The following is a 23,537-nucleotide window of genomic DNA, read 5'->3' as shown; positions in this document are numbered from 1 at the left end:
TTTAGTAATATTACCTAGGATTGTGAACTCATTTTAAAGTAAAGGAAAATCGATATAATCCTAAAATAACAAGAAAAATCCTTATCCTATACGATAATAAATATTTTTCGTATACTTTTTGGGTTTTCTTGTTATGTTGGGACTATATTTATTTTCCATTACATTAAAATGCCAAAGTGGTTAAAAAAATTACAGAATAAAATATAGAATAAAATCTTTATTTATAAAAATGTTACAAGAAATGTTATATGTGTTACAAGAAATATTAATAATACAAGCCATGTGTAGTATAATTTAGTTTTCTTAATGTTGTGACCGGGTGAACGGGTCAGTATTTAAATAATTGTTTTGTCATTCTTATCAAGTTTTATGTGAATAAAAGCCTAATTCTGCAAAAGACATTTTACTACAATTTTATTCGCATAAATTTACAATGGGGAAGTACTTTAGACCAGATAAACTAGAGGCTGGTCCAAACTGTCAAACTTCCACCAAAGAATTCAAACATTAGTAAGTATATAACATTCAAGAATTTTTTAGAAAGCAATGAATCTAAAGATAAATCCCTAGAAGGTAAAGATAAGTACATGCTTTTAAAAAATTAATCTACGATTACATAAGCGAAGCAATCAATCTGGAAAACCAATTGCTTTTTTCACACATACCCTCACAGATTCTGAATAAAAACATTATGCAATTGAAAAAAAAGCAAATGAGTTGAAGTATTTAAAAAAATGCAGACATTATCTGGTAGAAAAGCAATTCTAACCAATTACAGATTAAATCACTATTTGGTTTATATAGAATGACGGTATATATCAAATCTAACAAGGAGAACTAGCTTTACTTCACAAGAATTTATTAATTATCTACACTCTAAAGGAATATATTCAAGTAGAACAACACCATATAATCATGAAGAAAATGGTTAAGTCGAAAAATACAATGAGTTATATGGAAATTGGTGAATCTAGCATAGAAAACCAAAAATTTAGAATTCACTTAATGGAAAACTGCTTTACCATGTGCTCTGCACTATATAAGAAGTTTACTGTTGAATTGTTATATTATTGAATCAAGATAATGATGAAGGTCCAAATAACACACTAGAGAATTCCACTACTAAATAAATACCAGATGAGACAGAAAATTTACCTGTTCAAAAACCTGATGATAATGATGAACCAAGATTGGAAAATTCAGATTTTCATTCTAGCTGTAAATCAGCTGGAGCTAAAAATAAACCAAAATAGTTGCAATATTTTGTTCAAAAATAGGGACGGGTGAATGTAGTATAATTTAGTGTTCTAAATGTTGTGACAGGAACTTATCAGTATTTAAATATTTTTTTTGTAATTCTAATGTCAAATTAAAGCCTAATAAGCAACAGACAGCCATCAGACATTCTGAGTTTTTTGTAGTACTTTCATCCTAATGCAATAACACACACTATCAGTGGTCAGTGAAAACTCTTACAGTCTGGCGTTCTACTCACAGAAAGAGAGAACTCAAGGACCCTGCTAAGTTGGAAACAGAACAATTAAATGATTTAGTTCTAGAAAGAAGTTTATATACATTTATACTCATACTATATGTTATATATTTATATGATAATACTTTTATTCTTATAATCAGAATCATAATATGAGTTCCAGAAAAATATTCTAGTTATCAACAAAATTATGATTTTGATTAGATTAGCAAAATATTGCTTCTTGCAAAAAGAAAACCCAAGAATGAGGAATAACCGAATGATAGCAAATAGAAAAAACGAACAAAAAAAAAGAACAATGGATAAGGTAAATAATTTATTTCTAAGGTATGCTTAAAGTTTTCACCCAGAATGTAAGCTTTGCTAAAACCTGATATAGTAACTTTATTTGCTCAGTATAAACTCCAAACAACAGAGGATAATAATGTTTTTATGCCTGAAATGACAAACACAATTACAATCAACAGATTTTTTCACCAGTATGTCATCTTAAGATCAGACATCCCATCCCTGTCATCAACAGAATAGGAAAGATCCCTGTCAACACATTCAAATTTATTTATTCATAACTCTGAACGCCTTACCGCTGTCTATGTGGATGCAGGCTAATATACGGGACAAGCCGATTAAGTGTTACAACTTAGTGGTTAAGTACACAGTATTTTAAGATAATAAAATTAAATAATGTGAAATAAAAATATATTATGTACACAAACACATGCATGTACACATACATATATATATATATATATTTTTTTAGTGGATTTTCTTGGGCTTAGGTTCATAAAAAAATTTGATTTGGTACTAAGGCATTTTCATATATTTTTTCGACGTTTCGGCAGGAAATCCATGCCTTTTTCAAGAAGTAATATTGACTAAAAAAACATTTTATGTAACATTTTATGTGTATATAAACATTATTTTAATTGTGACGTCTACTTGTTAGTAACAAATTTTTACATGCTTGGTAAGTCAAAAGTTTAACTTTTAAATCGTATTATGTCTGTCATAAAATGTTTTTTTAGTCAATATTACTTCTTGAAAAAGGCATGGATTTCCTGCCGAAACGTCGAAAAAATATATGAAAATGCCTTAGTACCAAATCAAATTTTTTTATGAACCTAAGCCCAAGAAAATCCACTAAAAAAATATATATTAAGGTTCAAGAACTAAACTCAAACTATATATATATATATATATATATATATATATATATATATATATATATATATATATATATATATATATATATATATATATATATATATATATATATATATATATATATATATATATATATATATATATATATATATATATATATATATATATATATATATATATATATATATATATATATATATATATATATATAATTAAAGATGTAATGACATTTTAAAACCTATAAACCCAACAGTTAGTTCTATGATTCTAAAATCCAGCACAAACAATAAAGATGGAAAAATAACATAACAAAAATAAAAAAATATGTAAAGTATTACCTAGTTACAATAAAAACATGAAGTATTTTACACAGGTAAGTTTCCAAACTCTATGGTACCAGTAACTCTTCTACTAATATTTATATATTTATTGAGGGACATATTAAATACATTTACATTTAGGTTGTTTAACAAAGATAAGTATCTATTCAGTGGGCTATTAGCACCATAGGTTGTTTTACAAAATGGAACATTAAAAGTACATAGATGAGGCAAACCATGGTATTATAATATGGTACTCTAAGACCAATCTCACTCACAAGAGAGGGACAGATCCCTCCTCATACTTAAAGCAGGCAAGCTCATAGACCTCTCCATGATAGTGTAGTCATGGTCTGCTAATCTAATCCAACTTTGAAAGGCGCACACCTGTAGAAATTTATGCCGAACCCTCTCTAAGGTGATGCTTTTTAAGATAGTTGTTGAACCACCACCTACAAATAATTCAAATACTAAGCTAAGTAAGACTGGTTTTATAATATATAATTTTAGGTTAAATTTATAAACTAATTTTATAGTAAAAGGTCAGATATAATGTGAATAAGAATATAGGTCAGTGGTATAATAGTTCTTACCTGGTCCTGGTAAAAACAAACTCGGAACGGCTGTTCTCGTAATACCGCTATTTCCAACATTGACTATATCTTCCTCTTTAAAATGACTAGCGCATACACGAAAATTGTTATAAATAGTTTCTTTTGCAGCATTCTCTAATTAGGGCTCTTAACAGCATTCACCCATTTATCAAACATATCCATATAATGTCCTGGACTTAAAAAAGTAGTATCAAAGAATATAGACGCTTAAGCGTCTATATTCTTTGGTAGTATCCATGCAATCTGGAACACATCTTTTTTGTTCAGTTCTTCGTCTCTACATTGTTATTCCATGTAATGTGTTCGATTCCATAATAAAAAATCGTCGAAAATTGTACGATTTTGCACTATTTATACAAAAATTTTTAAATTATAAAATAAATTATAAAAAATAAAACAAATACAAATATGGCGCCGTATTTGTCTAAACTCAACTTTGACTTGATCACAGCACACTCACTCCGTGCAGGAACGAGACTAGCAGCGCCACCAAGCGAATGGGCGCCTAATCCGAACATGATTTGACCTTGGCTATCCCTGTTACCAATCTAGGTGTAATTTATCTATGGTCCTCGCGCACCAGCAGGAAACGGAACTTCGACTCGACATTGTCACATTTGTCGTCGACAGCTCTACAACTAAGCAACACAACCAACACACAAGTACCGCACGAAGTATAACTTGTGGCGTAAACTCCCAGGCGCATATGAATTGGACCTAAATCAATCTGCAATACATTTATATTTTTTTGAATCAGAATTTATAACAAACTATTATAAAATGAACGAATACGATTAAGCTTATTTGATACTATGTGGTTTTGCCAATTAATCAACAATATCTAACACTTTTAACTACAATAATTATAAAATAACCAAAAAGGAAAAGTAATGTCTGGCGCCAATTTATTGAACCATCACCCAATTACTGATACATATTTATTTATCCAATAAAATCTCTTGTATAATCTTTTCTGGAAATTATATTATCAAGTGTGCATTGAAAGAATAATTTATTACGTTAGTTGAGCTTATCAGAATGGTTCGCGGAAGATTTTTACCTAACGATTTACGAAATTTCATTGTTGCAGCCCATAACAAAGGACTTTATGGACATACAATTTCTCCAAATTTAAGTATTCCTCAAGGAACTGTGAAAAATATAATTTCACAAATAAAAAAACGGAAAATATTGAAACAAAAGTTAAAACGGGTAAAGAGATCAACATTGGTAGACCAATTTAAAAAGACGTTTGTTTGAAGAAATGAAAAAAATGGAATATGGATTCTACAAGATAAGTTTTTACAAGGAACGTTTATCATAAATAGTCAAATGTATCATCTCACTTTAGGCACAGGAAAAATCATTAAAAAAAAAGAAACCGATTTTTATGGGCAAATGAGCACCGAAATTGGGTTCAACGTCAATGAGATTTAGTTATTTGGAGTGGTGAATATAAGTTTTGAGTTACGTGTTAGCGATTCACAAAGCAGAGTTATGCTAATGTCAGCGGAATGATATCACAAAGATTACCGCGAAAGAAAAGTTAAGTTTACTCCAGTCGCCAAACTCTAAAATGCCACTGAACCTCTAAAAATCATACGAACAAGCTGAATTCTGCTGAGAGTGGCAATTTGGAACCCCAAAAACGATGCAAAAAAATTTGCCACTCCTACTGCCGAGCTTCCCTCTAAAAGCCCCACCGTAAGAAAACATCCATTTACCAAGAATCTGTACGCTGTAGAAAAAAATGTTTCAATTAAGAAATGTAGCTGAGGTAATTTTGAACAAAAATGTTAATGAGCACTTTTTGTGTAGAATGAACCGTTCCCTCAGAAACCCGGCGGTAAAAAATCGATATCTTTTGATCAAAGTGTCCTATCTACAAAAATTAAAATGGGTTTTAAAGATGAAGAGTGCAGCTTTCGCATGCCTTTTTTATAATTTGCCGCAAATGCAGTAAGTTCCTATAACGCTGTTGAATAAATGTTGCGCCATATTTGCCAATTTTTACGATTCTGGTGAGATCAATTAAATTTATCACCATTATATGGCAACAAATATGAGGCACTTAAATATGCCTAAAACGCTGACATTGACATTCTCAACAGAATTCAGCTTGTTCTTATGGTTTTTAGAGGTTGAGTGGCATTTTCATCTCTGACGACTGGAGTATCTTTTTGTTACAGTAAAACAATTGATTATCTTTTATTTTTAGTGTTATTTAGGAAATACATCATCTGAAAGTTTCAATGTGGACATTGATAATTTGCCCGATTTTACGCCTGCGCGACAGAGTAGGAATAATGCTCTTAATCCAGAGGTTACTAATTCTAATAGACCCGTTCCGTTGGACTTACCTATGCGAACTCAAGAATCATTTCCCTTGGACTTGCCCGTAGTCAATACCCACTCAAATAATATTAGGATTGAATCATCAAATAGTGAGGTAAGTGATACAGAGCCATCGAGAAACAGTTATTAGGTCATTCCAAATAACTTTTTTTCTGTATTTTTACTGAAATTTTTACCCATTTCGCTATTTAGTGACATTAAATCATAAATATCCTGAGTACATATTTCATTCGAAAAATTATAGATACAGCTATCAATTTCATTGGCCCCCTCGTTGCAATTCCTTCCTGCTAGAAAAAGCAGTATCCAATTTTTGATTTGATGTCAAACACGGTAAAGTTGTAACCAGATAAAGTACATTTGTTTAGCATATTCTCATCTGTAAACATACGCACGTTGTTTTGTATTTATTTATACAAAGTATTATTTCTGCTTTCTGGTGGTTGGTACTGATAAATAACTGATAAACTGAATAATAACTGAATTTATTTGTACATTGCTTACACTGTGTTATAAGATCGTTACGACATTAACATGATTCTTTTTATAATGCTATTGTCATACCACTTCATACGTCAAATAACTGTCAAAGTGAAAATTTGAATTTAAAAGTTCTCCGAGAAAAATTATAGTTTTTAATAATTTTAAACAGTATTGATTTAAAATTTAAGTGCAAAAACCATAATAAACCAGTCGGTTTTCTAATTAGTATTGTGATTTACTTTTTATGTATAATTAGGATTTTAATTTTGACCATATAGTTAAACGACAAGTGTTTTACGGTTGTAAACTTATATTTTGTTCCCCCAATGGGGGACTCTAGTGCAGGGACGTCCTCGTTGACGCAAATGTTAGTAGATAATAGTGAGGACCATTTAAAAATAACTAATAATCAAAGCATGATCATAAAAAATGTCAACAGTGTAGGTGCTGTCATGGAACCGGAAAAGAAAACCTTTAATTTACGCTCAGATAAGTATAATATTAAAAATATTTGGGTTTATATTGAAAAAGTAAATGTTGAAAATTTAGGTAGATTACATCCGATGACTGTTGGTCACATATTATTCAAAAAATTAAAGCTTACAAATATTTTAGAAATTAAAAGCATAGGTAGAAATCGCATCAAGGTTTTGTTAAAGTCTTTACTGGAAGCAAATAATTTAGTAAATAATCAAGCATTAAAATTGGAAAATCTTAAGGCGTACATACCTAATCATTTGTTGGAAATCAAGGGTTTAGTACGGGACGTAGATACTCAGTATGACGTAGATTATTTAATAAATACTATAGAGTCATCTTCTAAAGTTATTAATATATATAGAACTAAACGTAAAGTTGTTAATGACAATAAAGTTGAATTTATAGATAAAAAGACAATAATTATCACATTTGAAGGCAACGTTCTGCCAAATTATGTTTCTTTTAATAAGGTATTTTGTCCTGTTGAACAGTATATTGGGAAAGTCGTTCAGTGTTATAAATGTCTTAGATTTGGACATGTATCCAAACAGTGTAAAAGTACACAAGAACGGTGTATTCAATGTAGTGAAATTAAAGAAAAAGATCATAATTGTAATAGAGAAGTTGTATTTTGTATTCATTGTAAAAGTAGGAACCATCTGTCGATATCTAATAAATGTCCACAATATGAAAAACAGAAAAAAATAAAAAATATAATGGCTGAACATAACATATCTTTTGTAGAAGCACGTAATTACTGTGAAAAGTCCTTTTCAAATTTTGTAAGTAACAACTCCTTTGAATGTTTAGCAGAATATGAAAAAGATTTTCCTAGTTTGCCTACAACTAGTAAAATTATTCCGGTATCTAAACAAGTTTCACACAAGCCAAATTCTGTTTTTACTCACACTGATTTAAATATTACGAAATCTCAAAAAAATAAAAAAAGAAAAGTAAATTCACCAACTACACAGTCGTCTACTGAGAAACCAATGTTTCCTTTTGTTTTTGGACCTGATAAACCTTTACCTGTTAATCGAATTGTACCAAATTATGAAAACGTTGAAATTAAAAGAAATGTAACTGAAAGTCTTTCTACTTTTATATATCAGCTTTTACAAAGTATACAAACTTTTGATGATATACGATCTATAGATAAACAATTAATAGTCAATAATATTGAACAGGTATTGGAGGGTACTCTGATTAATACTAAATAAAAAAATGTCTTGTCAACCTAAGTTAAAAATAATGCAGTGGAATGCTCGTTCTGCTGTCTCAAATAAAAATAGTATGATGCATTATTTAGTAACTAACAAAATAGACATAGCTCTTATTAGTGAAACATGGTTTAAAAAAAATGTATTATATGATTTTAATGGGTATAATCTTGTTCGTAATGATAGGTTGGATGGTTATGGTGGAGTTGCTATACTGATAAATAAATCAATTTGTTTTACTGAACTAAAAATTGAAAATAATAATTACAATAACGAAATACAGTTATGTGCTATAAAAATTAAATATGGAAATAGTCAAATTAGTTTTATGTCACTATATAGAGCCCCGAAAATAAGATGCACGATAAATGATTGGATTAATATATTTTCCCAGTTACAAAAACCAATTATAATAGGAGGTGATTTTAATGCCCATCATACTATTTGGGGTTCAAGTACAAATGATGGAATCGGAATACAGCTGATTAAAATGGCAGATGATCTTGAATTTACAGTTTTAAATAATGGACAACCAACAATACTAACTCAACCTAACCAAAATTACTCAATGATTGATGTAACTTTCTGCAGTCCGGATCTTGTTAGTAAGACTGAATGGTCTATCTATTCAGACACGCTAGGATCAAATCATTTTGTTATACAGTTGGAAATTTGCATTAAAGCCGAAACAGAAAAAATATTACCAAAAAATAAATGGAACATCAAAAAAGCTAATTGGCCTTTATATACTTCTTTAGTACAAAACTTTTTTAACCAAAATACTGAAATTCCAAATAACACATCAAGCAAATATGAACATTTAATTAATAGTATAAATTATGCTGCTCACATTGCAATACCACAATATAAACCTTTTAAGCCAAAAACTCGAAACCCGCCACCTTGGTGGAATTCTGAATGTGACACTATTATTAAAAACCGGCAAGATTCACTCATGAATTATAAAAAAGAACGTAATTTTGAGAACTATATAAAATGCCAATCAAACATGGCAAGTACAAAAAAACAACTAAAAAGTATTGCGAAACAAAGCTGGGTCAATTGGGTTTCTTCTCTTAATAAATCAATACCATCATCAGTACTTTGGACTCAAGCTAGAAAGTTATACAGAAAATCACCAACAAAAAAAAAATCTTTTGAAAATATTTGGATAGAAGAGTTTTTTGATATAATTGCTCCTCCAACAGTGATATCTATGCCTAATAAACCTAAGAAAATAGTAACCGACAAAAACCACTTTTTACTTCAACCGATTAGACAGACAGAACTAAGCTATGTTTTAAATAATCGTTCTAGCACAAGTCCTGGTTATGACCACATTAAGTATCCTATGCTTGATCTGCTTCCTCCAATCGCTAAAGATCTTTTATTGGAAATATTTAACGAATTTATGTCTGCAGGTACGGATGAATTTAAAGAAGTTATTGTAATCCCAATTTTAAAGCCAATGAAGGATCCGAATCTGGCAAAATCATACAGACCAATTTCGCTTATGTCTTGTGTTCTCAAAGTATTAGAAAGGATACTAAAAGTAAGGCTTGAATGGTGGTTAAGTGAGAAAAAACTACTTCCAAATTCTCAGTTCGGTTACAGACAAGGATGTGGTACTTTGGATGCACTCGCTACCGTAGTAACTCACATTCAAAATGCATATTCTCGCAATACGTATGTTCCACTATTATGTTTGGATATTGAAGGTGCATATGACAGTGTTAATTTAGATATGCTAAAAGAAAAAATGATTCAACAATTCCAAATACCTTTCCTGCTTGCCCAAAATATTGTCAATTTCTACTTAAACAGGAAAATATATATTAGGATGGAAAACAATCAACTCATTGGACCACGTTTTAATAGTTCGGGTCTTCCACAGGGCTCAGTTTTAAGTCCACTTCTGTTTAATCTTTACACAGCCGATTTTCATAATATTAGTATCAAAAAAATTTCATTTAATACAATACAATATGCAGATGACTTCTGTATCTATACTGAATCTAAAAAATACAATGACGGCTTAAACACATTGGAATGTGTTCATGAACATTGCTGTAGGTGGTTTAGAAAAAATGGTTTTGAGTTGGCAAACAACAAGTCTAACATTTGTATATTCACTAGACATAACTTGCCTCAAAGAGAACAAATAATATTAAATGATAATTATTTTCCCCTCTGTAAGTCGATAAAATATTTGGGTATGATTTTGGATACAAAACTGACCTGGAAACTGCATGTTGATTTTATGCTTGATAGGTGTAATAAAGCACTAAACTTTCTCAAATCAATTACAAAAACTTGGTGGGGTGCTGATGTTGAAACATGTCTTCTATTTTATCGTTCTTATATCAGGTCCATTATAGATTATGGCTCTGTACTTTACGGATCCGCTAGTAACAATATTTTAGGCCGTATAGATGTTTTTATAAACACAGCTTTGCGGTGTTGCATGGGTGCTATGAGATCTACCCCTATTGAACCACTTTATGTTGAGACAATGGAACCGCCCAGTAAATTTAGAAGAGAATATCTCAGTCAAAAATTTCTCCTTAAAGTTCGTGGTTACAACACTTGTTTATATAAAGATATTAGTAGTTTAAACTATTTCGACTTAACAAATAAATATTGGACTCACAAGAATTCTCCACCCTTATGCGAAGCATTTCGAAATATTGCAAATAAAGATACTGAACTTACAGTTGCAAATAAAGTGGTAAATTTTAAAGATTTCTTTGAGTTACTGGATCAAGTACATATAATACAACCTATTTATCATGAGAACCCTTTAATAAGTCGTATTGTTTTAAACAACTATCTAACAAATTGGCCAAAATCTGTTTGTATTTATACAGACGCATCTAAAAGTTCAAAGGGTACTGGTTGTGCCTTTTATATTCCAGATAAATTTATAGAAAAAATGTTTAAGCTGCCCACAAATTTCTCTATTTTTAGTGCCGAGGCTGCGGCCATATATGAAGCTTTAATTTATTTTAAATTTGCATCCTATAGTTCAGCAGTAATTTTATCTGATTCATTATCTGTACTTACAGCTATTCAAAAACCGCAACTACCATGTAGTACTTCTAATCCATACATTTTTTTAATTAAAAAATGCTTATTTGAAATTAATAAATACACCCAAAAAATACAATTGATGTGGATCAAAGCACATTCAGGACTTACATATAATGAACACGTAGACCAGTTAGCTAAAAATTCCATCATTCATGGAACACTAACCAACTATCATCCTTGCATTATAGATGCTTTTGCTTGTTCAAGAACTGAACAAATGAACAACTGGAAAGCACACTGGGAAAAGTACTGTAGTATTTCAACAACACAATATAGTTTGATACAACCAAATATTCCAAAAAAACCTTGGTATAACAATTTCATCCTCCCTCGCAAATATATAACTACCATCAGTAGACTTAGATTTGGTCATGCATGTTATCCTGCACATTTATTTAAAATAAATATATTAGATTCCGATATTTGTCAAAAATGTCAGATTAAAAGTGACTTAAACCACATATTTTTTGAATGTCAAAAGTATAAACAGCACACCAACAACCTTATTAAAAGAATGATGGACAAGAACATCCCACTTCCTGTTAATATTCTCTTTCTACTATCACTTAATGAAAAGAAAATGTTTGACTGCTTGATAAACTTTTTGTCTGATAGTAAAGTATGCCTGTAATTAGATTTGTAACCTATGTTTGGAAAAAATAAAAAAATAAAAGATTAAAAAAAAAGGAATATAAAAAAATACTTAAAAAAATAGATTAAAAAAATAAATTAAAAAAAAATAAATAAAAAAAAGACTAAAAAAAATATTAAAAAAAAAATTAAAAAAAAAGAAAAAATAAAAAAAAAATAAAAATATAGTAAAACAATCACTAAGAGGATCTAAACCTCCGAGGTGTTGAATCGGGTTTATGTCCTAACGTAGTGATTAAAAAAAAAATATATTACCATAGTTGTATTTATTAACATAGTAGGTAGATATTTTTATTTGTAAGATGTATACACTATGTATTTCACGTCTGTCAATAACTGAATTATAATTAAGGTATAATATAGTATTTATTAACATAGTATGTACATTAGCTAAGTACGGAATAATTATATTATTATTATTATATTAATCATGTTTCACTAATTCTTTAAATATTTATATGCATATTTAAATTCGAAAATAAAGCTCATGCTGATTGTGACTGGCTGAATGACAATTGTCCAAGCCAAGAAAAGAAAAAAAAAAAAAAAAAAAAAAAAAAAAAAAAAAAAAAAAAAAAAAAAATGCTATTGTCATGCGCGCTGTCATCAGCTGACATGCGACGAGCACTTATTTGCCCTACACTTGTGTATTCTGCAACACACCGCCAGCCTTGAAATACCCTGGCTATTTCAAAATGAAACAAGAAAAAACAATAAACTAAATTACAATAAGGAGTCATAAGTGCCCAGTATACATAAAAACATAGAAATGAACTTAAAGGTCTGTTGGTAATATGCACACGCGTGAGAGAGCTCTTATCGCTTCACCATTGTTTGTTTTTATTGTCACAACACGTATTCTATTGTCTCTGCCTCGATGTACCATTGAAATGCGTCCTAACTTCCACTGTAAAGGTGGTAAATTATCTTCTCTAAGACACACTAGCTGATCTATCTTCACTTCTTGGTTGCTAACAGGCCTCCATTTGGATCTTGATAGTTATGTTTAACTCTTAAAAGTAATGCTATTATTCTTTGTAACCTTGAGATTGAAGAATATTTTTGGATTATACTAAATGAGTATCTATATACTATGGATTATACTATATCCCTTTGTTTGATATGAGCTGATAACTGGTATTTAGGTCTTTTTTCTGGCAAATTCTTTCCTGATTTAAATTTTGGTATAGGCCAGTTGTCTTCACCTTCTGATAACCATGAAGGTCCATGCCACCACAAGGAAGAAGTTGATAATGTTTTTGAGTCTATTCCTCCTGAAATAAGGTCTGTTGGATTTTCCTTTGAAGGAACATGTATCCATTCATTTGCCTTGCTGTTTTCATGAATGTGAGCAATTCTGTTTGATACAAAAGGTTTCCAAACATGAGATTCACTGTTTATCCATTGAATAACTATAGCTGAATCTGTCCAAAATGTAAATTTGGCAAAATTAATACCTGAACAATCTCTTACCTTTTTTACTAAATCTGTTAGTATCATTGCTGCGCATAACTCCAATTTTGGAATTGTAAGTACCTTTAACGGTGCTACTCTACTTTTTGCAATAAGTAACTGACTCTGTTTCTGATCGTGATATTGACTAACAATATATAAACAAGCTCCATAAGCTGCTTCTGATGCATCGCAAGATCCATGCAATTCTGTATATGTTCCTTGAAACAATGTAACATGTCGTGGAATACTGATTTGATTTAATTCTGTTAACTGATTTATAAAGTCTACAAAACAAGTATGAAGTTCAGCAGGAACTGATTCATCCCACTTTAAATTAAGTTTCCACAACCTCTGTAATATTATCTTTGCTTGAATGACATAAGGTCCTACTAAACCTAAAGGATCAAAAATTTGAGATATTGTTGACAAAATGGATCTCTTGTCAGTAATTTTGTAATTGTAATTTTTTCAGTGTCTTTACATTTTATTTTAAATAACAAGTTATCTTGACCTGACTGCCAAGTTATTCCTAAAGTTTTATTTTCCTCTTTGTTGGAGATAAAATATTCTATACCTACTTGCTCTTGCTCTCCTGGTGAGAATATATCTTTGTCGTTGGATATCCATTTTCTTAATATAAATTTTGATTTGCCAAGAATTTCTTGTAATTTTCCTTTTAACTGTTTTGCCTGTTCTGCAGTTTCACATCCATATAACAAATCATCAACATAGAATCCATTTCTGATTACTACTGCTACATCTGGATCTGTTTCCTCAATTTCATTGGCTACTTGGGTTAAGCTTCTTATCGCTAAGAATGGTGCACTTGCTGTTTCATATGTTACTGTTTTAAGTTTGAAATGTTGGATCTCTTCTGAGGGATTTGTACGCCATACGATTCTCTGATAGTTCTGGTAGTTTTGACTTACTAAGATTTGTCTGTACATTTTCTCAATGTCTGCTGCTAAAACTATATTAAAAAATCTGAATCTTATTAAGATAGAAAGAAGATCACTCTGTATAGTTGGTCCAACCTTTAAGCAATCATTTAATGATAAGTCTGTAGTTGTTTTTGCTGAGCCATCAAAAACAACCCTTAATTTAGTTGTAGTATTATCTGATTTTAGAACTCCATGATGTGGTAGATAGTATGAGGGATACTTTAAATCCTCTGCTGTTACAACTGACATATGTCCCAAATCCTGATATTCATTGATAAAGTCTGTGTATAATCTTTTATATTCTGGATTTTTGATTAATTTTCTTTCTAAACTAGAAAATCTGTCGAGTGCTGTTTGCAAAGAATCTCCTAAATTCTGTATATTGTCTTTTACAACAGTGGAACAACAATTTGTCCTTCTTGATTTTTCTGGAAACATGTCTGATATTCCTTTTCACATGCTTCTTTTTCTTTAGTTAGACATTTTGAATTGTCAATATTTTCTATTTCCCAAAATTGTTTGAGCTGATCATGAATGTTGTTGACAGTGAAATTACACCTGATGGTTGGTTTATTTGAATAAAATGGAACATTCCCAGTAATAACACAACCTAGCATGGTTTTTTGGAAAATTGGTAAAAATCTGTTAAGTCGAATTTGTCCAATACATAATAAATCATAGAATATAGAAGCACCTAACAAAATATCAATTTTCCATGGTTTATAAAATGTTTCATCTGCTGAAGTTACATTTTCTGGTATAATAAATTCATTTCTGTTAAGATTCACTGTAGGTAATGTTTCTGTAATTTTATCTATAACTAAGAAAGAACTTTCAATCTGATATGCATTTACTTGAGATTTGATATTTGTAGTCACTGAATGGTTTATATGAGTTATTTTTTCATTTATACCTGATACTGGTATTTTTATACATGTTTTATCAAGTTTCAATTATTTGCAAAGATCTGCTGTGATAAAATTTGATTGTGATCCTGAATCAAGTAATGCCCTTGCTTCAAATGTATTATCTAGAACAGATGATAAAAATAGAATAAAATTACTTACGTATAGTAAATTTTATTATAATTTAAAAAAATAAAAAAATTAATACATATCTGATTACTTTCCTCTGTAGATTTAGTATTATTTGTCTCGTGTAAATTATCATCGGGCAATAAACTATTGTCTTTTAAATCAAACCAGTTGTTAGATAAATAATTTAATGATGCCTCCATCTTATTGTTTCTAATAATTTTTTCGATTACTACATTACCATCAGTATCTTGAGGTGGTCTTCTTCTGATTCTCCCTACAATTTCCAATATTTTTCAGATTTTTTTTGCACATTTATTATATTCTTAGTGTTTGAATAATAATTTATAACTTTAATTTATAATTTATAAAAAGTAGGGTTATGTTTAATTATGTTGCATAAACACTTTCTTATCACTGCATTTTCGTTGATTTCTTGAACAGTGGTTCTTGCCAAATGTAATATGAATGCACCACGGGCAGGTCAAAAGGCTTTTTATTCATATTAATTAATTTAAATTCACCCATTTTTAGAGAAAGATGTAACAACTAAGAAACCGCGTGTTACATTGAAAGAATAATCATTTTTGTTCAATACTGTAACAAGTCAAGTTGTTACACTTTTGATCTAAAAGATTTATAAATTTGGAGTTGTTACATAAATTGTTGGTAAAGATATGTATTACGAATTTCATGATTGCAATAACTAAAATTTGATTTTTTTTTACTTGTTATGCTATTGTTTTTTTATGTGTTTATGCTACTGTTTTCATTATGTGTCCGGTCTACCTTTATAAACGTTACCGTCTTCTTTTAGCGTTTTGGATATATATTATGATAATAATATGCTAATTGCTAATAAAGTATTTTTGCAGGTCGGGAGTTCGAAAAGTCTTCCTGATTTCCTAGCTGATGGTGCTGCTTGCACTCAACAAAGCGAAACCTTAACGGTTCCACAAAGTCCAGAGGGAGAGCTTGAAAGACTGAAGAAAGAATTAGACATCACGAAGAGGCAATTAGCTGAAAAGAATTTAATGTGTGATAATTTAAGTAGGGATTTAGAAATTGCTAGGAATAAAGAACATGAATATACTCACAATCTTGCCGGGGCGCTTGAAAAAGTAGAGGATAATTTAGAAAAGAGCAATGTAAGTAGTTTGAACAACGATTTTTATTAATCACTTGTGGAATAATATTGTGTAGCTAAATTTTTGATTTTTCTAAAATTTGTTAGTATAAAGTTGTTGTTCCTTATACAACAACTTATAGTTGTGTCATAAAGTTGAATAAAGTATCGTATTCTTAGTTTAGAGCTTTTGGCGGTATTATATATACGAGGAGTACATTAAAATTTTGTACAGAACCACCTGGAAGAAGTTGGGAATAAAGTTTCTTTGGAGTTGTGCCAGGAGCCATCCGTTGCTTACATGCAAACATAAGTCACGGATAAGCGCTGTTAGCGGTAATATCGTCGTGTTAGCAGCGCTGAGTCAGGAATAAATTATATGAACGACATTGCCGTCGGCGAGTCCGCGTTATCCCGGTAGCAAGCTTTGTCAGCTCGGCCGGTCACGTTGCCGATACAAGTGCGGTGCACATGAATTATATCAAAAGAATTCACTGTAAAGAACTTCTTATTAATACTGTAAATAGAGATTATACAAGGATTTTTTTAAATTCAATTTAGACATGCTGCTGCTGGCTTATATAATGAGGACGCACTATCTCGAAACAACTAGCTGACCAACGATCAAATGATGGAAATTCTCGAAGGTAATCTCTGCGTCAAGGGAGTAGTATTTTATCGGAGTTCGTGGAATATTTCGGCGACGGGAGAAATATTGATTTCTCTAACGTACATGGTCGCAATCAGGGGTATCTGACTCACAACAGTATCATCAAGGAAGTGAAAAATCCGCGGGAAGAAGTTATAGGAGGGGCAATATAGAATTTAAAATATATTTTCTATGCTGATGATCCGGTGATAATATCCAAAGATGTGGACAACTACAGAAGCTGTTATACAGATTTGAAATAGTAGCAAAATAATTAAATATGGTTATCTCTGTTCAGAAAACACAGTCTGTGAGAATATCATACGAACGTAGATGTAAGTTAGAATTTTATAATAAAAGTGTGAAGCAAGTCATTTGCTTCAAATATCTATGCACTAATATTACAAGCAATAGAAATATAAAACAAGAACTACAAATACAAGCGACAAAAGCGGCTAGGACATCAGGATTTTTCTGGGATGTAATATGGATAAACAAATATATGAGTATCAAAAGCAAAACATGAATTTAAAGAATCTGTGTAAAACCTATTATGACGTAAGCCACGGAAACGCGAGCAAATAAAACCACGAATGAGCAAATACTAAGAATAATAGAAGTGGAAGCTATGAAGATCAATTACTGCCAAAACACTTTTATATAGATTGAGGAGCTGCGATATGCAAGACATTGTAGAATAGTATATGGTCAGAAACAGAACATGGAGAGACACCTTTGATAGAATCGGTGCTAATAGACTTGCAAAAATTGCAAAGGAAGAGAAACCAATACCAGCAAACCACCTTTTTTTTCTCTCGTCTTTATAGAGGGTGGGTCTGGAATCTTCAAAAGACATCTCAGGGCAGGACGCCGCCTGACTGACCTTAGTGCAGGATTCGTTCGTCGCACTTCCGACGATAGTTCCCGAGGTACCCTCCTCTATCATCCAGCGATCCGGAAGCGGAATGGCCGCTGTAAGGCCGGCATCACTTCCGAAGCACCACCTTCATTCATTCCATGATAGTACTGTAGGCGCATGCCACTCGCAACAGTCTTGTTTTGTCCACTTGTGCCATGAGCCTCCTATAGGCCGTTATCTCTACCGCCTCGCTCTAGACTGGTGCCGCGTAGAAGACGATCGACTGTACAACACCGTGTACGTCCCTCCTCCTTTCGGATTTTTCACTCCTAGGTACTTGACTTGTTTCTTGGGTGTAGCAGACTGGTAGCAGACCACTTTGAAGACCACCAAACGCTGGTGTAAAAGTTGGACGTGGAAATGCCAATTTTAAAAAATATGACATTGCCTTAAAATAGGAAGAGGAAGATAACATTTAAAAATTGTTACTTTTATCTTGTTTTATTTTAAATAATTTATCTCCCTTAAAGGACACAAAATTTGCATATACTATTTGCATATATATATATATATATATATATATATATATATATATATATATATACATATATATATATATATATATATATATATATATATATATATATATTTCTTAAATTTAAACATTGGTAATTTCAATATAACTTTGTTCTTATTTCAGAAATTAATATTGTTTATAAACATTTTTTTATATTTTAGCGAAGAGCTGCTGCGGCTGAAAATTTGGTGCTAAAGTTAAAACAAGAAATCAAATTGTTAACTGTAAGTATACAATGTTATTGTTTTTTTATAATTTTTAATGACATAGAATAGAATAGAAATATGCTTTATTGTCACTGAAAATTGTACAATTTTATGGCCAAAGCTGACAAAAAGTCAGAAAAATAACAATAACAATTTAAAATTTACTGAAATTACATAAATCGTCAATATCACAAAATAAAAGATAATAAAATATACAATCCACTGCAAAATTTAAATAAATTGTACAATAAAACCTTACGAACTAATATGTTTAAGTTGCTGCATGTGATACCCAAATACAGGGTGTCCCATAATTAATTGGACATTAGCTAATGGGTGATAGCTGACATTAAAATAAAGCGTTTGAGCTCAAATTACTTAGGCAAGATGTTGCTAGTTTTCGTTCTTCAGGGTGATTCATTAATATTTTTTTATATTATTTTTAGGGGTATATTGAACACTATTCAACCGATTTAAGTGAAATTTGGTATCTTGCTATTATTTAGTATGCTTAATATGAAAATGATTTTTTTTTTCGAATATAATTAAATTTCTTTACTAACTCAGTGGACGGGATCGGTAAATACACATCAAAGGTTGAATTTCTGGTGGAGTAGTCATGATTAGGCCTTGCTGGAAAAACATGTAGGTGTTTACGAATTAAGCAAACGGTTTATAAAATATATAAAGAGAGAAGAGGTAAAATTTCGTGATTTTTGAAGTAGCTTCTGCAATGCGTTGCACTGAGGCCAAAAGATACCGTATTGCTCTTTTTTGTAATTTAAAAGTACCATTAGATTGAGCAGCTATACTAGAACCCCAAAAAATAAGACCATATCGAAGATGAGACTTAAACAAAGAAAAATCTGTTGTTTTGGAAGATGCTAAATTGATTTCCTTCGAAACAGTCTTTTTTCATGGCAGGCTGAGACTAGTTTCTTACTTAACAAATAGATATGAACGGACCATTTAAGGTTGCTGTCTATAAAAATACCAAGAAATTTTACAGAATCAACGATAATGATATGGCTGTTATTAAGAAGCAACAGTTGAAGAGCTCCTTTATAGGATAATGCTACTGTCTTATCCACGTTAAAAGAGAGAGTAAATTAGAGTCGGACCAGGGTTTTATTTTAAGTAGATTAGAAGTTATACTTGCATGAAAGTTGCAATATTAGATACTATATTAGTCCCTCCAGGTGATACTGATATCATCAGCAAAAAGAAAAATTTTTCCATCGATTTTTAAGTTAGCGATGTCATTTATAAACGCAATTCCACGAAATACCTTGAATTCCGTAGAAATTTAGTTTTTTTTATCAAAATGTCGTAATTTACACAATCAAAAGCTTTGGAATAGTCACAAAAAACAGTGGCAGTGTAAAGATTATTGTTTAGTGCTTGATAGACCCCATGTAGTACAGTAAACAGCATCACTGGTACATTAATTACATAAAAAGCCGAACTGACTTTGTGATAAAATGTTGTTTTTAACGAGAAAAGACATAAATCGGGCTTTTATAAGCCTCTCAATAATTTTGGATAGGACCGGTAATAAGGCAGTAGGTCTATAGTTGCAGACATTCGATTTTTCACCACGCTTATGAAGAAGAATAATAATGGCTATCTTTAGGCACTCTGGAAATATACCTTCTTCAAAGGAATCATTAATTAGTGGGACCAGGACTTCCAACACATTGTTTGGGAGATTTATGAATATTTTTATGGATAGTCCATCAGTACTACAGGAAGATTTGCTTATGATACTACTGATTGTTTGGATCAGTTCAGATTTATCAATTGGTCATATAAAGAATGAAATCGAGATTTTTTGGATTGGGTATAAAGGAAATGGGATCTTGTTATGACAAAATAGTTGATGTTATATTTTTACTCACATTAACGAAGTAATCATTTAGATTTTCAGGGTTTGGAAGAGAAAATGTTTGAGCGGTGTTAGTTTTATTTGGAAGATCGTTTATTATGGACCAAGTTTCTTTCCAACATTTTTAGAGCGTCGCAGATTGATTCTGATCTTGACATTTTTTTAGCTGTTTTGATAAGTTTTTGATAGGTTCTTCTGTACTTGGAGATAATTTATATTCGGTGACAAAGACGTTGGTACTAAATTTCTTTATGTACAGTAGTAAACGCATATTCTTGGCTGATATGCGGATACTTTTGATAGTCCAGGGTTTTTGATGTTTTGACTTAATTGTAATTAAAGGAAATGTCTTGAAAATACAGACAAGCACATCTAAAAAATCACTAAAATTATAGTCCACGTCCACAGAGGGAAAGTGCCACCCAGAGGTCAATCACAAATTTTGGAATTTACGAAAGTTCTGAGCGGAAAAAATCGTACCTAAACGTTAGGATTTTGAGGATACTTTATTAAGAGTGTTAAACTTGGTATATACGGCTTCATGATCAGATAGTCCTGCATTAATAATTATTGTAGAGCGTACATCAAGGGGTGAGAAATATTGAAGAGCATCGCTGTTAAAACAATTCCCTGTGGGAGGCCGTTTTTTAACTCTCCACTTACTTACCTTACCCTCCAGCATAACGAAAAAACGTTTGTTTTGCAGTAAGGAAGATACGAGCTTACCCAGATGGTGGTCATTGAGAGTGTCGTATAATTTGCGGAGCAATGTGTTGTGCCTTACTGTGTCATAGAATCCTCCTTGTTGTGGGAAGAGGTGCTTGTCGACATTTTTTTCTATTCTAGCGAGTATGAGTCTCTCGTATAGTTTGAAAAAATGACACAACAGCGAAATAGGTCTGTAGCTACTGGGATTTTCTGGGTCCTTTCCTGGTTTTAATAAGGCTATTACTTAAGATTTCCTCCATGATTTTGGAATTTTGCAGGCTTTGCAGCACGTGTTTTTTAACCTGTTCTACCGTCGTGGAATTCTTTTAGTGTAAAAGAGTTCCTAGATGGTTTGTCTCCGAATCCAATCTTCTTCTAGTATTTGGGTCCTTATATCGGTTCGTAGTTCTTCCATTCATAAGAAGTTGAGCAGCGACTTGGTTTGCTGTAACCTTGCAAGGTGGTTTATTTTCTTTTGAATCACCGCTAAGCTTTTTTACAATGTTTCATGCTATTTTGCTACTATGTGTCCTGTTTCATTTTTCCAGTGTCTCAATCCACTTTTCTTGTCTGGCTTGACTTAGCTGTTGGAGTAGTACTGCTCCGCGGTCAACCGTTTCTTGGCTAAAAGGGTCAGTGGAAAAGAGGGATTCGTATGTTCTCATTAGTTCTTTGGACTCGCTGGACATCCCGGGAACATATTGTTCTCTACATCCTCTGGGGATAGCCTTTCTAGACACATTTTTGAGTACCTTTACAAATTTTTAGTAGTTCTCTACTTTTGGTTCAAGATGTAGCAGCTCAGAATCTAGCATGTCTGCATACTCATAGCCAATATTAATAGTAAACAAACTAAATAGTAAATAAAATAGAACTTTGCGAATTACCGGCAATCAATATTTATTTATCTGCACCATATAATAAATAGTTATGTTAAATTATAACAACTAAAATATATTTTTTAAATATATACTACCCAAAATTTGATGGGTTTAGTATACATTTCCACTATTTAGAATAATTCTTCTTTTCTTAAAGAAAGAAGTCTGCAATAGTAGGATACTTGAGCTATTAATACTAAGAAGTAGGAATTGTTGTGTTGTAGGTTTCCGACAATGAATCTGTCAAAATATGACCGAGCTAAGCGAATGGAGTATAGCATGCAATGTATTAATAGAAGAAACTTTGGGAACCACTGCTCTAAGATAATGTGAATTATCTTCAGAACTTCATGATAGAAAAGTGTTCTTTAAAGAAAATTTATTTTTAATTCTACATTATAGTCGAATTTCAAATATTTCCCCTTGTAGGGAAACTCTTCCCCGTATGAAGTAAAAATTTCTCAGGCATACTTTTTATTTTATTTTTGTTTAAAAATGCCTACTTGGTAGAAAAACTACATATTTGTGTGACATACTATTACACAATTTCGCTGCATTTTGTAATTCTGTAAAATTCGATTTTAGACTCAACTGAATGTCGTAAAAGCTGAAAATCAAACTTTGCGCGGTGAAGGAGCCGCTGGCGGTTATAATACATCTAATCAAGTACAGTTTAATCGATTGGCTCAAGAGTTACGGAATGCTGCCGGCTCAGCCGAACATTCTTTAAGGTAAGTCTGTTCTTATAGGTGTAAGATTGTTATACAGTGGAACTTGGTTATACCGTCATTGAAGGGTCCAGTAAAAAAATGATGCTGTATCAGAGTGACGTTATAAAGGAGGTAGAAAAAAATTAAATTTTAACGAGACAAAATTTTAATACAGCACTATATATTATTACAGCTGCATTTAGAATAAAAAAATTGCGAAATAAAACATATCATGTATATGAAACTCACATTTTTTATGAAAAAGTTATCTACTGGTGAAAAAAGTCAATTATTTTCATCTGCACAACCCTTTCCGAAAAATAAAGTTTTTCTGTAGTGTCCTTAATAATCTGAGCTGCTTTTTTGATAGTTGTGGATGCCTCCCTAAACTGGTAAACCTGGATACGGTCTCAGTAGCTCTCATTGCTTCTTGGATTGTAGGACAATCAACGCCGTCTTCCTCTTCTTCTTCATTATCTTCATCAGCATCTATTTCCACATTTTGCACTTGTTCCACAATTTCTTTATCATTTAAACTTGAAATGTTTCTACCTGATTGTCTACGTAAATGTAGGAGTCAAGATCAGTTCCAAACTATCCCTGGTTTACATTAAATTTTTGCATCCACTCTGACAAA

At 31.3% G+C, this 23,537-nt stretch overlaps 1 protein-coding gene across 1 annotated transcript in view; it reads left to right on the top strand.

The window, feature by feature from the left end:
- LOC140448041 (uncharacterized) overlaps positions 1–23,537 on the top strand; it is a 44,162-nt gene that overhangs the window by 10,066 nt on the left and 10,559 nt on the right. The window contains exons 3-6 of the mRNA XM_072541086.1: positions 5,809–6,039; positions 16,175–16,447; positions 18,672–18,734; positions 22,776–22,921. Of these exons, the coding sequence (XP_072397187.1) occupies positions 5,809–6,039; positions 16,175–16,447; positions 18,672–18,734; positions 22,776–22,921 (713 nt within the window). The remainder of the gene's footprint in view (positions 1–5,808; positions 6,040–16,174; positions 16,448–18,671; positions 18,735–22,775; positions 22,922–23,537) is intronic.

This window comes from Diabrotica undecimpunctata, chromosome 8, assembly GCF_040954645.1.
Source record: "Diabrotica undecimpunctata isolate CICGRU chromosome 8, icDiaUnde3, whole genome shotgun sequence".
NCBI classification, from domain to species: Eukaryota; Metazoa; Arthropoda; class Insecta; order Coleoptera; family Chrysomelidae; genus Diabrotica; species Diabrotica undecimpunctata.
The sequence above is the reverse complement of the archived record's forward strand: the minus strand, read 5'-3'. Positions and strand labels throughout refer to the sequence as shown.